This window comes from Scyliorhinus torazame, chromosome 7 (genome assembly GCF_047496885.1).
Source record: "Scyliorhinus torazame isolate Kashiwa2021f chromosome 7, sScyTor2.1, whole genome shotgun sequence".
NCBI classification, from domain to species: domain Eukaryota; kingdom Metazoa; phylum Chordata; class Chondrichthyes; order Carcharhiniformes; family Scyliorhinidae; genus Scyliorhinus; species Scyliorhinus torazame.
In genome coordinates this window covers 232690104-232702142 of record NC_092713.1, presented here as the reverse complement: position 1 = coordinate 232702142, position 12039 = coordinate 232690104, and the positions used below count along the sequence as shown (strand labels likewise).

The 12039-nt window shown below is 50.8% G+C and overlaps 1 protein-coding gene across 1 annotated transcript in view; it reads right to left on the bottom strand.

Moving 5' to 3' along the window:
• Nucleotides 1-12039, bottom strand: part of pde6a (phosphodiesterase 6A, cGMP-specific, rod, alpha) — a 104766-nt gene that overhangs the window by 35928 nt on the left and 56799 nt on the right. Inside the window, exons 7-11 of the mRNA XM_072512141.1 lie at nt 2672-2738; nt 2472-2519; nt 1026-1175; nt 803-946; nt 631-696 (exon numbers count right to left, since the gene is read on the bottom strand). Coding sequence (XP_072368242.1) covers nt 631-696; nt 803-946; nt 1026-1175; nt 2472-2519; nt 2672-2738 — 475 coding nt within the window. The remainder of the gene's footprint in view (nt 1-630; nt 697-802; nt 947-1025; nt 1176-2471; nt 2520-2671; nt 2739-12039) is intronic.

Genomic DNA, 12039 nt, shown 5'->3' with positions numbered 1-12039 from the left:
CAGTTCCAGGCACCTCAACGCTGCATCCTTTTATGAGACTGACTGTTTAAATGGGTAAATTTTCAGAAAGGTGTGGTGATATGCGTATAGGCATATCTATGTATAATTGTACTTAGTTGTACCAATGTATATATTTGCATATAATAGCACCACTGACCAATACATGTAGGGACAGTTATGACCTCCCACCAGAAGGTGGAATAAGACACCGACACATACATATATCGGGGGATGGACAGGAGGCGGGCACTTGGTAGTAGACAACAGAACAGTCATCTCCCTCCATGGTTTTACAGTAATGGAGATGGAATCGTTTGTACATAGAAATGCATGGTCATTATTAAGAATAAATACTTGTAGCAATCATATCTTTGTGTTCTACGTATACCTTCATGGTCGAGGAAGCACCCAAACACAACAAAAGTGTAGGGAGAAAATGGCATTCTTTAAAAAAAGTATAGATAATCACTGCAATCCATTTTGAATAATGATTGCAACAATTTTTATAGCTGCATTTTTATTCTGAGTGTTTTGTTCAGTCTTCTTATTTACTCTTTACAAAAATGTACTCATTACATCTCAAAATGTACAAAAATACAAAATAGTCAAACTTCAACTTGATCTACTTACCAATATTTCTTGAAGATCTTCTTCCTCGCATTCATCTGGTTCTCTATCATAGTATTCTCTGGTTTTCTGATAAATGTAATGGTGTTGGTGAGTTATTTTCAGAACCATGAAATTGAATTTCAATATTACATAATATTACTGAACAAAGTTCTTCAATATTATTCCAACCTACCAGGATGTCCTGTATTTCATCTTTAGAGCATTTAACATGATAGTGCACCATGTCTTGGGCAATGTCTTTCCTATTTTCGAGTTTGTTCATTCGGTCATATGTATCAGTGTTCAAAACAGACCACCCAAGGAACTGTGTCAACGCCTACAAAAGATAAAGAGCGATCAATATGTAGCTTTCTGTAGTTTGGTTGGGATTCTAAAAATACCTGATTGAACCTTACTTCCATCAGAGTTTCATCCATTTCATCAAATGGCTTCCCGTCCTTCCTGTTATAAAAGGTGGCAACTCCAACAATTTCCTCTTTCTTGTTTACTATTGGCATCGACAGCACATTCTTAATTGTCCATCCCAAAGCATCAAGTGGCTCTTTCTGTAAATGTAATAGAATTTGATTAAGAGACACATAAGGATTCATGGCTAATGCAATAATGTATTTGAGAAACTGTATTTTAATTTTGGATCTATCCATCCACGCACAGATATGTTTATAAAGGAACACTGGGTTGGACTTAGTCCGACCGTCACGACACCCGCTGGCAGGCCGGAAGTCATTGGGAATCTGGCGTAGCTCCATGGCGGTGGGCTGAACTCAATTACATGGTACCAAGGCCATGAATGCAGTTGACATGGAATTACTGGATTACATGTTACAGATTTGGAAAATGTCTTGAAGGCTTTTAAAGAAAGCTCTGCAGTTAAAATCTCCAGTGCGGCGCTTCTGTTGCTCCAGCACAAAGAGGTGTTCCAAAGTCAGGGAGAAGGTTCCTCCACATCACATGAGGTTATTGTGGTAAACCACTGTGTTCCTATATTAAGGGTTGTATGGTAGAACCTGCACTACAGGTTCACCTGGGCCCCTGCATGCTAGCTCCACCCAGGAGCCGGGTCATAAATATGCGTGGCCTTCAGCTTGCAGCCATTTCGTCAGCTGCTGTAGGAGGCCACACTTCAGATACTAATAAAGCCTCAGTTAGAATTCAGCTTCGTCCCCAGCCAAATTGATCGTGCCTCAGTTATTCAGAGGCATCAACTGGTTCAAATTAGGTCCAAGATATCGCAGTCGAGCTAGCACAGCCTCCTCCAGCTCGAGGATGAAGAAGGGACAGGGTGGATGATTCTCACTATCTCTCCTTTTCCCTGAGAGACTCGGATTTGTGGTGCCACTTTGAGGGTTAGTCATTCTGCACCTCATTTATGGGTTGCCCCTTTAAATTTTGGGCCTATTACATCTAGGCTCTGAATTTCCTGCCTGAGGCTCTGCCACTCAGAGTGTCAGCTCAGCTAGGTCTCCAAGGTTAATTGCCCTGTGACTCAATCGCCAGGGAGTCTGAAGTCAAGGAAGCCACACCTAAGTCACCAGCTTTCATTGGGTGGGTTACCGAAAGCATGACAGACACCTGTGAGTTTCACGAAATTGAAGAGGAAGGATTGAATCGCATCAAATTGCATTAAGCTATATGGACGTAGCCAATTAAGTATAGCAATGAGCTTCCTGCCGCTAATAGGCAAGTTTCCTGTTTTGTTACCTTCCTGTCACTGACTTAATCGCTTACAGTTTTCCTGTTGCTGGGAGTCTCATGCGCAGCCCCCCATGCAATTCTCCGCACCCGCTTGCCCGATCAAGTGGGTTCCACAAATCCATTTTCTATTCTTTGCTGTTCCCTACCTGAAATGCAAAGAATTCATCTGCAGCAGCATTCATGATGTTACATATCTGGGAAAACATGAAATATAGATTTTTTTTATCCCTTTAATCCTAATTCATTCTCATGTAACAGGCAAATTGCATTGTAACAACATTGCATTTATATAACGGCAAAATACAGCCATGTGCTGTTGCACCTGCTGTAGGATTAAAACACTTACAAGACTGGTTTCTGCAACATACGTTGGCAGTCCGCTAACTAGGGCCCAATGGTCTGCAGGCGGAGTCCTGAAGAAAATAAATCACCTAAATTAGATGTGAAGGTTCAGCTTGAAATGAGTTATTTTCAATGTATTTGCAGACAAGTAACCGAATAAAGTAATGCCAAATAAGTCCAATATTCAACAAGGAAAGGAAAAGAGCAAGGAAAAGAATCTCTTGCTGTAGGATATCTGAAACAAAAACCAAACAAAATGCAGATAGCATCTGTAATGAAAGTGCCTCAAAAATTGTAAATCTCATTTCAAGTTTTGAAGACATATTCTTACAAATATACTTGAGACTCAATACAGAAGAAGGAAATAACGAGATTAGTCGCAAAGCAGGGAAATCTGAAGGGGAAGATAGGGGATCAGGAGAACTGGTCATGGCTACAGAAATTAAGGATAGTGGGCCTGCTGGAAGGGATCGAGGGCAGGGACCCCACGGACTATGTGGCTCAGATGCTAGGCAGCTTCCCCAAGCCACCAGAAATAGATAGAGCCCACCGGTCGCTCCGCCCAAGACCTAAGGCTGGAGAGCAGCCGAGGGCGATAATGGCCAAAATGCATCGGTACCAGGACATGGAAAGAATCTTGCGCAGAGCAACACAGTAAACTGTGACAAGGAAGGACACCAGATCAGGATCTACTAGGACATTGGGGCTAATCTGGCCAAGCGCCGGGCAGAGTTCAACAGGGCGAAGGCAGGCGTTCAAAAACGGTGTCGATTTGGGATGATGTACCCGGTCAAACTCTGGGTCACATTCCAGGGCCAGGAGCGCTTCGTCATGGCCCCTGTGGACAAATTTGTCCTGGAGAACGGGCTGGAAAAACGGCAGCAGGGACAGCGGTGAAAAGGACACCCGAAGAGACTTTATTTATTTACTTCAGCAACTCGAAAGACACTCTGCACGGGATGGCCGGCACTGCCTCATCTTGAAGATGGAAGTTACAGCGCAGGAAGGAAAGGGCGAAAGCCGCAGAGCGCAGGAAAGGGTGATGAGAACAGATAGCAGGCAAAAGATAGACATTTAGCTGATCCCGGGAGGGGGGCCACCACACTAGCGAGAATGCTAGTACCAAGAAGCGCGGGCAAGAGAGGGGCCACGGCGCGTCTCCCGGAGAGTGTCTGGCAATGGCGGGGGGAGGGTGGGGGTACACATCACTAATGGGGGGACAGGGACAGTTAGTGGAAGAAACGGAGGAAAGGGAACATGCGGAGGGGGGGGGGCTAAGCACCAGGAAATGGGGGAAAGAAGACATTGGAACAAGAGTAGTTAGGCCATTAGGCTGGCTACAACAGGCCGCACGTGGTGCCTTGGTACACAAAGACACCATAAGCAACCACTTTGGAGGGTTCCTGAACAAAGGGAAACCCCAGAGCGAAGGGGCTCACCCACATGGCATACACATAATTGGCGGCCATGTTGGGTGGCCCCCGGACAAAGGGAAACCCCGGAGCGCAGGGACCCGGCCTTGTGGGGAGAACGGTGACTGTGGCCATTTTGGATGGCCCCCTGTGGTAGTCGGTATGAGGGGTATTACGGTATCTAGGTTGAGGCTGTAAGATCATTGGTGTGGGAGGTACCTGAGACAGGAAGATCATTGGTGAAGCCTGCCTGCTGGTTCCGCCCTGTAAGACAGAGTATAAGAGTCTGTGTCTCCCTAGCAGCTGTATTCTGTACCTGCGCTGCTGGGGGAAACATCTAGTCCAATAAAGCCTTCAATTGTCATCCAATCTTGCTTCTGGAGTCATTGATCGAGCATCAATTTATTGGACTAGATTTTAAAGGATGGAGCTCCGAATCAAGCCGGAGTGTCTGCAACTCAGCCCCCACGCGGCGAACTCAGCGGAAACCTTCAAACACTGGCTGGCGTGCTTAAAAGGGTACCCCAGGACGGCCACGACTGCACCCACGGAGGACCAGAAACTGCAGGTTCTCCACTCGAGGGTGAGCCCAGAGATCTACACCCTCATCGAGGATGTGTCGGTTTTGAGGCCGCGATGGCCCTGTTGAAAGGACACTACATTCGCCCAGTAAACCAGGTTTACGCCCGACATCTGCTAGCAACAAGGCGACAAATCCCAGGGGAATCGCTGGATGAATTCTACCGCGCGCTCCTGGTATTGGAGAGGAACTGTGACTGCCTGCAAGTTTCAGCCAGCGACCATACACAACATTTAATCCGGGACGCATTCGTTGCAGGTATGCTGTCCTCCCAAATCCATCAGTGGCTGCTGGAGAAAGAGACACTAGGCCTCAAGGAGGCACGGGCCCTTGCTAGCACCCTGGATGTGGCCTCCCGAAACGCCCACGCGTACGTCCTCGACCGCGAGGCAGCCCCTTGGGCAGCGTGGAGCCGACCCGCGGCTGACCCGATGCATCCTCCACCACAAAGGTTGTGGCAAAAAGGGCCATTTTGTGGCGGTATGCCAGGCCCGGGCGGTCGCCGCTGTCTCCCGGGGCGAACCGGGGCCGCCACCACAACTCTCTCCACGGGCCACGTGCAGGCCGCGGGCGCCGCCATCTTCATTTTCCCGAGCCATGTGCGGGCCCCGGGCACCGCCATCTTGTTCCTCAGGGACCACGTGCAACCCATGGGCGTCGCCATCTTGGCTGGAGTCTCAGGACCCTGATTCGGATGGCCACACACCGCCCGAGGAAAATCTTCAACTTTTTCCACGAAGTCTCGGCCCCGAACTCTCTCGATCGCGACGACGACCGTGCTCATCAACGGGATCAAAACATCCTGCCTGATCGACTCCGGAAGCACAGAGAGCTTCATACACCCCAACACGTAAGGCGCTGTTCCCTTCCCATACACCCAGATAACCAAAGAATCTCCCTGGCCTCTGGGTCTCACTCTGTAGAGATCGAGGGGTTCTGCGTAGCGAACCTCACGGTCCAGGGAAGAGAATTTAAACATTTCCGACTCTACGTCCTCCCTCACCTCTGCGCTGCCACATTCCTGGGATTGGACTTCCAATGCAAACTCCAGAGCTTAACCTGTAAATTTGGCGGCCCTATACCCCCTCACTGACTGCAGCCTCGCGACCCTTAAGGTCGACCCGCCTTCCCTGATTGCGAACCTCATCCCAGATTGCAAACCCGTCGCCACCAAGAGCAGATGGTACAGTGCCCAGGACTGGACCTTCATTAGGTCGGAAGTCCAGCGGCTACTGAAGGAAGGTATTATCGAGGCAACAGCCCCTGGAGAGCTCAAGTAGTGGCTGTAAAGACCGGGGAGAAGCACAGGATGGTCATCGATTATAGTCAGACCATCAACAGGTATACGCAGCTCGATGCGTACCCTCTCTCCCGCAGATCTGATTTGGTCAATCAGATTGCACAATACAAGGTCTTTCCGATGGTGGACCTCAAATCCGCCTACCACCAGCTCCCCATCCGCCCGGGTGACCGCAAGTACACTGCATTCGAAGCAGATTGGCGGCTCTACCACTTCCTAAGGGTTCCCTTCGGTGTCACAAATGGAGTCTCGGTCTTCCAACGGGAGATGGACCGAATGGTTGACCGGTACAGTTTGCGGGCCACGTTTCCGTACCTCGACAACGTCACCATCTGCGGCCACGACCAGCAGGACCACGACACCAACCTCCGCAAATTCCTCCATACCGCAAAAACCCTTAACTTAACCTACAACATCGACAAATGCGTGTTCAGCACCGACCGTCTAGCCATCCTCGGCTACGTAGTGCATGATGGAGTCATAGGCCCAGATCCCGAACGCATGCACCCCCTCATGGAGTTTCCCCTCCCCCACTGCTCCAAGGCCCTGAAACGCTGCCTGGGATTTTTTTCATATTACGCCCAGTGGGTCCCCAATTATGCGGACAAGGCCGACCCACTAATGCAATCCTCGGTTTTCCCCTGTCGGCAGAGGCCCGCCAGGCCTTCAGCCGCATAAAGGCAGACATCGCAAGGGCCACGATGCATGCAATCAATGATCCCTCCCCTTCCAAGTCGAGAGCGACGCGTCCAACGTAGCTCTGGAGGCCACCCTCAACCAAGCGGACAGGCCCGTGACCTTCTTCTCACGCACCCTCCATGTTTCAGGAATCTGTCATTCCTCCGTTGAAAAGGAGGCCCAGGCCATAGTAGAAGCTATGTGGCACTGGAGGCATTACCTGGCCGGCAGGAGATTCACGCTCCTCACTGACCAATGGTCGGTAGCTTTCATGTTTGATAATGCACAGCGGGGCAAGATAAAGAACGATAAGATCTTACGGTGGAGGATCGAGCTCTCCACCTACAACTATGAGATCTTGTATCGTCCCGGGAAGCTAAACGAGCCTCCTGTTGCCCTATCCCGCGGCACATGTGCCAATGCACAAGTGGACCGACTCCGGGCCCTCTATGAGGACCTCTGCCACCAAGGGTTCACTCGATTCTTCTACTTTATCAAGACCCGCAACCTGCCCTACTCCCTCGAGGAGGTTAGGACCGCCACCAGGAACTGCCAAATCTGAGCGGAGTGCAAGCCGCAATTCTACAGGCCAGAGAAAGCGTACCTGATAAATGCTTCCCGTCCCTTTGAACGCCTCAGTATGGACTTGAAAGGGCCTCTCCCCTCCACCGACCGCAACACGTATTTCCTGAACGTGATTGACGAGTACTCCCGGTTCCCATTCGCCATCCCCTGCCCCGACAAGACCGCAGCCACCGTCTTAAAAGCCCTCCACAGTATCTTTAGCCTGTTCGGTTTCTCCGCCTACATCCACAGCGATAGGGGGTCCTCCTTCATGAGCGACGAACTGCGTCAATTCCTGCTCAGCAAGGGCACCGCCTCGAGCAGGACGACCAGTTATAACCCCCGGGGAAACGGACAGGTAGAGAGGGAGAATGGAACGGTCTGGAAGACCGTCCTACTGGCCCTACGGTCCAGGAATCTCCCAGTCTCCCGCTGGCAGGAGGTCCTTCCCGATGCAGTCCACTCCACACGGTCACTGCTGTGTACCACGACAAACAAAACACTGCATGAACCCATCCTTGTCTTCCCTAGGAAGTCCTCGTCCCAACCTGGCTGGCAGCTCCTGGACCCATTCTGTTCCGCAAACACATGCGGGCACACAAGGTGGACCCATTGGTAGAGAGGGTCCACCTCCTTCATGCTAACCCTCAGTACGCTTACGTGGCGTACCCCGACGGCTGGCAGGATACGGTCTCCCTACGGGACCTGCTGCCCGCTGGATCCCCACCCACACTCACCCCCCACCCGCGCACCCCACGGCTGCCCCTTTCCCAGGGGTGATGAAGCTACCGAAGAAGCCAAAGTCACGCTCCCGGAGTCACGGATGCCCGAGCCGGTGCCTGCATCACCGCCGAAACTGCGACGATCACAGAGGACGACCAGGGCCCCCGATCGACTAATTGCTTCATTCTGATATGTACATGTAAAATGAATACTGTAAATAGTCGTGACACGTAATAAGGCAAAACACTGTACCACCGACGGGTACCACCATAACCTCTACCACTGTATGATGCGAGACCACCACCCCCGCCGAACTCTTTTTTTTTAACAGGGGGTTAATGTGGTAGTTGGTATTAGGGGTTTTACGGTACCTAGGTTGAGGCTGTAAGATCATTGGTGTGGGAGGTACCTGAGGCAGGAAGATCATTGGTGAAGCCTGCCTGCTGGTTCCGCCCAGTAAGACAGAGTATAAGAGTCTGTGTCTCCCTAGCAGCTGCATTTTGCACACAGGGGCTGTTTAGCACAGGGCTAAATCGCTGGCTTTGAAATCAGACCAAGGCAGGCCAGCAGCACGGTTCAATTCCCGTACCAGCCTCCCCGAACAGGTGCCGGAATGTGGTGACTAGGGGCTTTTCACAGTAACTTCATTTGAAGCCTACTTGTGACAATAAGCGGTTTTCATTTCATTCATTCTGTACCTGCACTGCTGGGGGAAACATCTAGTCCAATAAAGCCTTCAATTGTCATCCAATCTCGCTTCTGGAGTCATTGATCGAGCATCACCCCTAACAAAGGGAAACCCCGGAGTGCAGGGGTGCATCCTCTAGGTCAGTATAGTATAGTTGATCCTGCAAGTGGGCGGGGGGGCGGGGGGGTCGGGGGGACAGAAGCCCCCCATCAGGATAGTCATCTGGAACATCAGGGTACTTGATGGCCCAGTGAAAAGATCCAGAGTCTTTGCCCACCTGAAATGAAAACTGATATAGTCTTCTTCCAAGCGACACACCTGAGGGAGAAGGACCAACTGCTGGTAAGGAAGGGCTAGGTTGGACAAACCTACCATTCCTGCTGAGGGACGAGAGCCAGGGGGGGTAGCCATACTGTTAAATAAAAGGACAATGTTTACTGTGATAAGGATGGTTACGGACCCAGGGAGGCAGTACGTAATGGTCAGCAGTGTCCTGGATGGGGCACTGGTAGTCTTGGTCAATGCGTACGCTCCCAACTGGGACGACATGGAGTTTATGAAAAAGACCATGGTGGAAATCCCTGACATAGACACCCACCGACTAATCATGGGCGGGGACTTTAACTGTGTACAGGACTCATGGACAGGTCGAACCCCAAAACGGGAAAATGTCTAACAGGGCGAAAGAACTCGGCATATTCGTGGAACAGATGGAGGCAGTGGGCCATGGTGGTTCACCTACCCAGGAATAAGGAGTTCTCCTTCTTCTCCCAGGTACACAAGGTATACACCTGGATTGACTTCTTTGTAGTGGGGAAATCGGTGCTTCAAGGGCTAGGAAGAGCGGAATACTCTGAGATCCGACCACGCTCCACAGTACATGGGCCTGAGGTTGGAGACGGGCCGTGCCCAATGCCCCCCATGGAGGTTGGACACGGCCCTCCTTGTCGAAAAGGCTTTCTGCAAGAAAATATCACAGGCCACAGACGAGTATATTACTTTTCACCAGAATGGGAAGGTCTCACACTCCACCTTCTGGGAGGCGCTGAAGGCTGAATTCAGCGGTGAAATTATCACCTACAAAGCACAAAAAGATAGAGAAGAGACGGGACGAGGCAACATCTAGCTGACTCCATATTGGACATAGACTGGCGATACTCCGAGGCCTCGACCATGGAGCTCCTGGCGGAGAGGAAAATGCTACAAATTGACTTTGATCTGCTCTTCACGAGGAAAGCAGTGCACTAACTCCACCAGGTATGGGGAACCTGTATGAACACAGAGACAAGGCCAGCCACCTGCTAGCTCACCAGCTAAAAATGCAGGTAGCCACGAGGGAAATAGCACATGTTAGAAACAACAGGGGCAAACCAGTAGCAGAGCGGGAGAAGATCAACGAGGCATTTGAGGCCTTCTACCGGGGGCTGAACACCTTTGTGCCCCCCGTAGGAGGCTTGGGAATGAAACAGTTCCTCAATGGCCTGGGCGTGCCAGTCTTGGGGGAAGACTGGAAACGGGGGCTGGAAGCACCGTTAGAACTGGGAGACGTCAAGGAGAGCATCAACGCCGTGCAGGTGGGGAAGGCACCGGGACCATTTGGATTCCCAGCGGACTTCTGCAAAACGTTTGTGGGAGCATTGGCCCCGCACTTGCAGGAGATGTTCACAGACACACTGGTGAGGGGTATCCTGCCACCTACGTTAGCACAAGCCTCAATCTCGCTGATACCCAAGAAAGACAAAGACCCAACACAATGAGCGTCCTACAGACCCATTTCGTTGCTAAACGTGGACGCAAATATACTGGCCAAGATCAGAGCCAGGAGACTGGAGGACTGCACACCAGAGGACCAAACGGTCTTTGTCAATGTTCGACAGCTAACATCAAACATCAGGCGTCTGCTGAATGTGATAATGACCCCTGCAGGGTGAGAATACCAGAGATGATCATCTGCCTGGATGCAGAAAAGGCCTTTCACAGAGTTGAATGGAAGTGCCTCGTAGAGGTACTGGAGTGATTCGGGCTTGGAACAGGGTTCACCGCCGTGGTCAAACTCCTGTACAACGCTCCCACAGCGAATGTATGACCAAACACCACCAGCTGTAAGTACTTCCAGCTGCATAGAGGCACGAGGCAGGGATGCCTGCTATCCCTGCTGCTGTTCGCGTTAGTGATAGAGTCATTAGCGATCGTGCTCAGGGCAGCAAAGAATTGGAAGGGGATCCGGAGAGGTGACAGAGAACACAGAGTCTCACTCTATGCTGATGATCTGCTCCTCCACATCTCGGACCCCCAAGGAAGCAAGGAATGGAATCATGGAGCTCTTGAAAGGGTTTGGAAGATTCTTGGGTTACAAACTCAACCTGAGCAAAAGCGAGATCTTCCTGGTGAACCCGAAGGGGGAGGGGCAGAGCTGGAGGGAATGCCATTTAAACAGACCCGAAGCAAATTCCGCTATCTGGGGATCAAAATTGTCCATGACTGGACAGGGATGCACAAATGAAACCTGACCACCTGGTGGAGGAAGTTAAAAAGGGCCTGCAGAAGTGGGACATGCACTCTCCCTGGCAGGGAGAGTGAAGACAATAAAAATGAACGTACTGCCCAAGTTCCTCTTCCTGTTCAGATCCATACCCATCTACATCCCCAAGGTCTTCTTCAACTCAGTAGAAAAATTGATCTAGCCGTTTGTGTGTGTGGGGGGGGGGGGGAATCCGCCGATCCCCAAAAAAGACTTCCAGAGAACGAGAAGCATGGGGGTTTAGCCCTCCCAAACCTGCAATATCAGCACTGGACTGCAACAACGGAAAGGGTAAAGGGGTGGATAATAGAGCCAGAAGCCGAACAGGTGAGAATGGAGGTGTGCTCCTGCACGGGGACCTCCGCCCAGGCCATGGTCGTGGCAGCACTCCCATCCCCACGGACCAAACACTCAACAAGCCCAGTGGTGGTGGCCACACTCAGTTGTGCAATCAGGTACAACACTTTGGACTATCCAGAATGTCCACTAAGGCCTCCATTTGCAACAATCACAGGTTTGCGCCAGCCAAAATGGATGCCACCTTCAAAAGGTGGAGACAGGATGGGGGGGATGTTGATAGTTAGGGAGTTCTACACAGTCAACAGACTGACAACACTGGAGGAACTAGTAGAGATGTTCCAGCTGACAGGGGGAAACAAGCTAAGATATATGCAGGTCAAAACACCTGATGTAGGCAAACAAGGACATACCCACGACGACTGCAACAATAATTTTTAGGGCCTACTGGACACGAACATCTCAGGGAGCGGGAACTGTGGTGACTGTCATAATATGCACCCATGCACATCATGAGGTAAAAGCAGGCAGTGGCAGACACCCAGGTGAGCCAATCATCATACAGAACAGAACACAACCAATCACCAGACAGAACACCAGAAGGGGGCT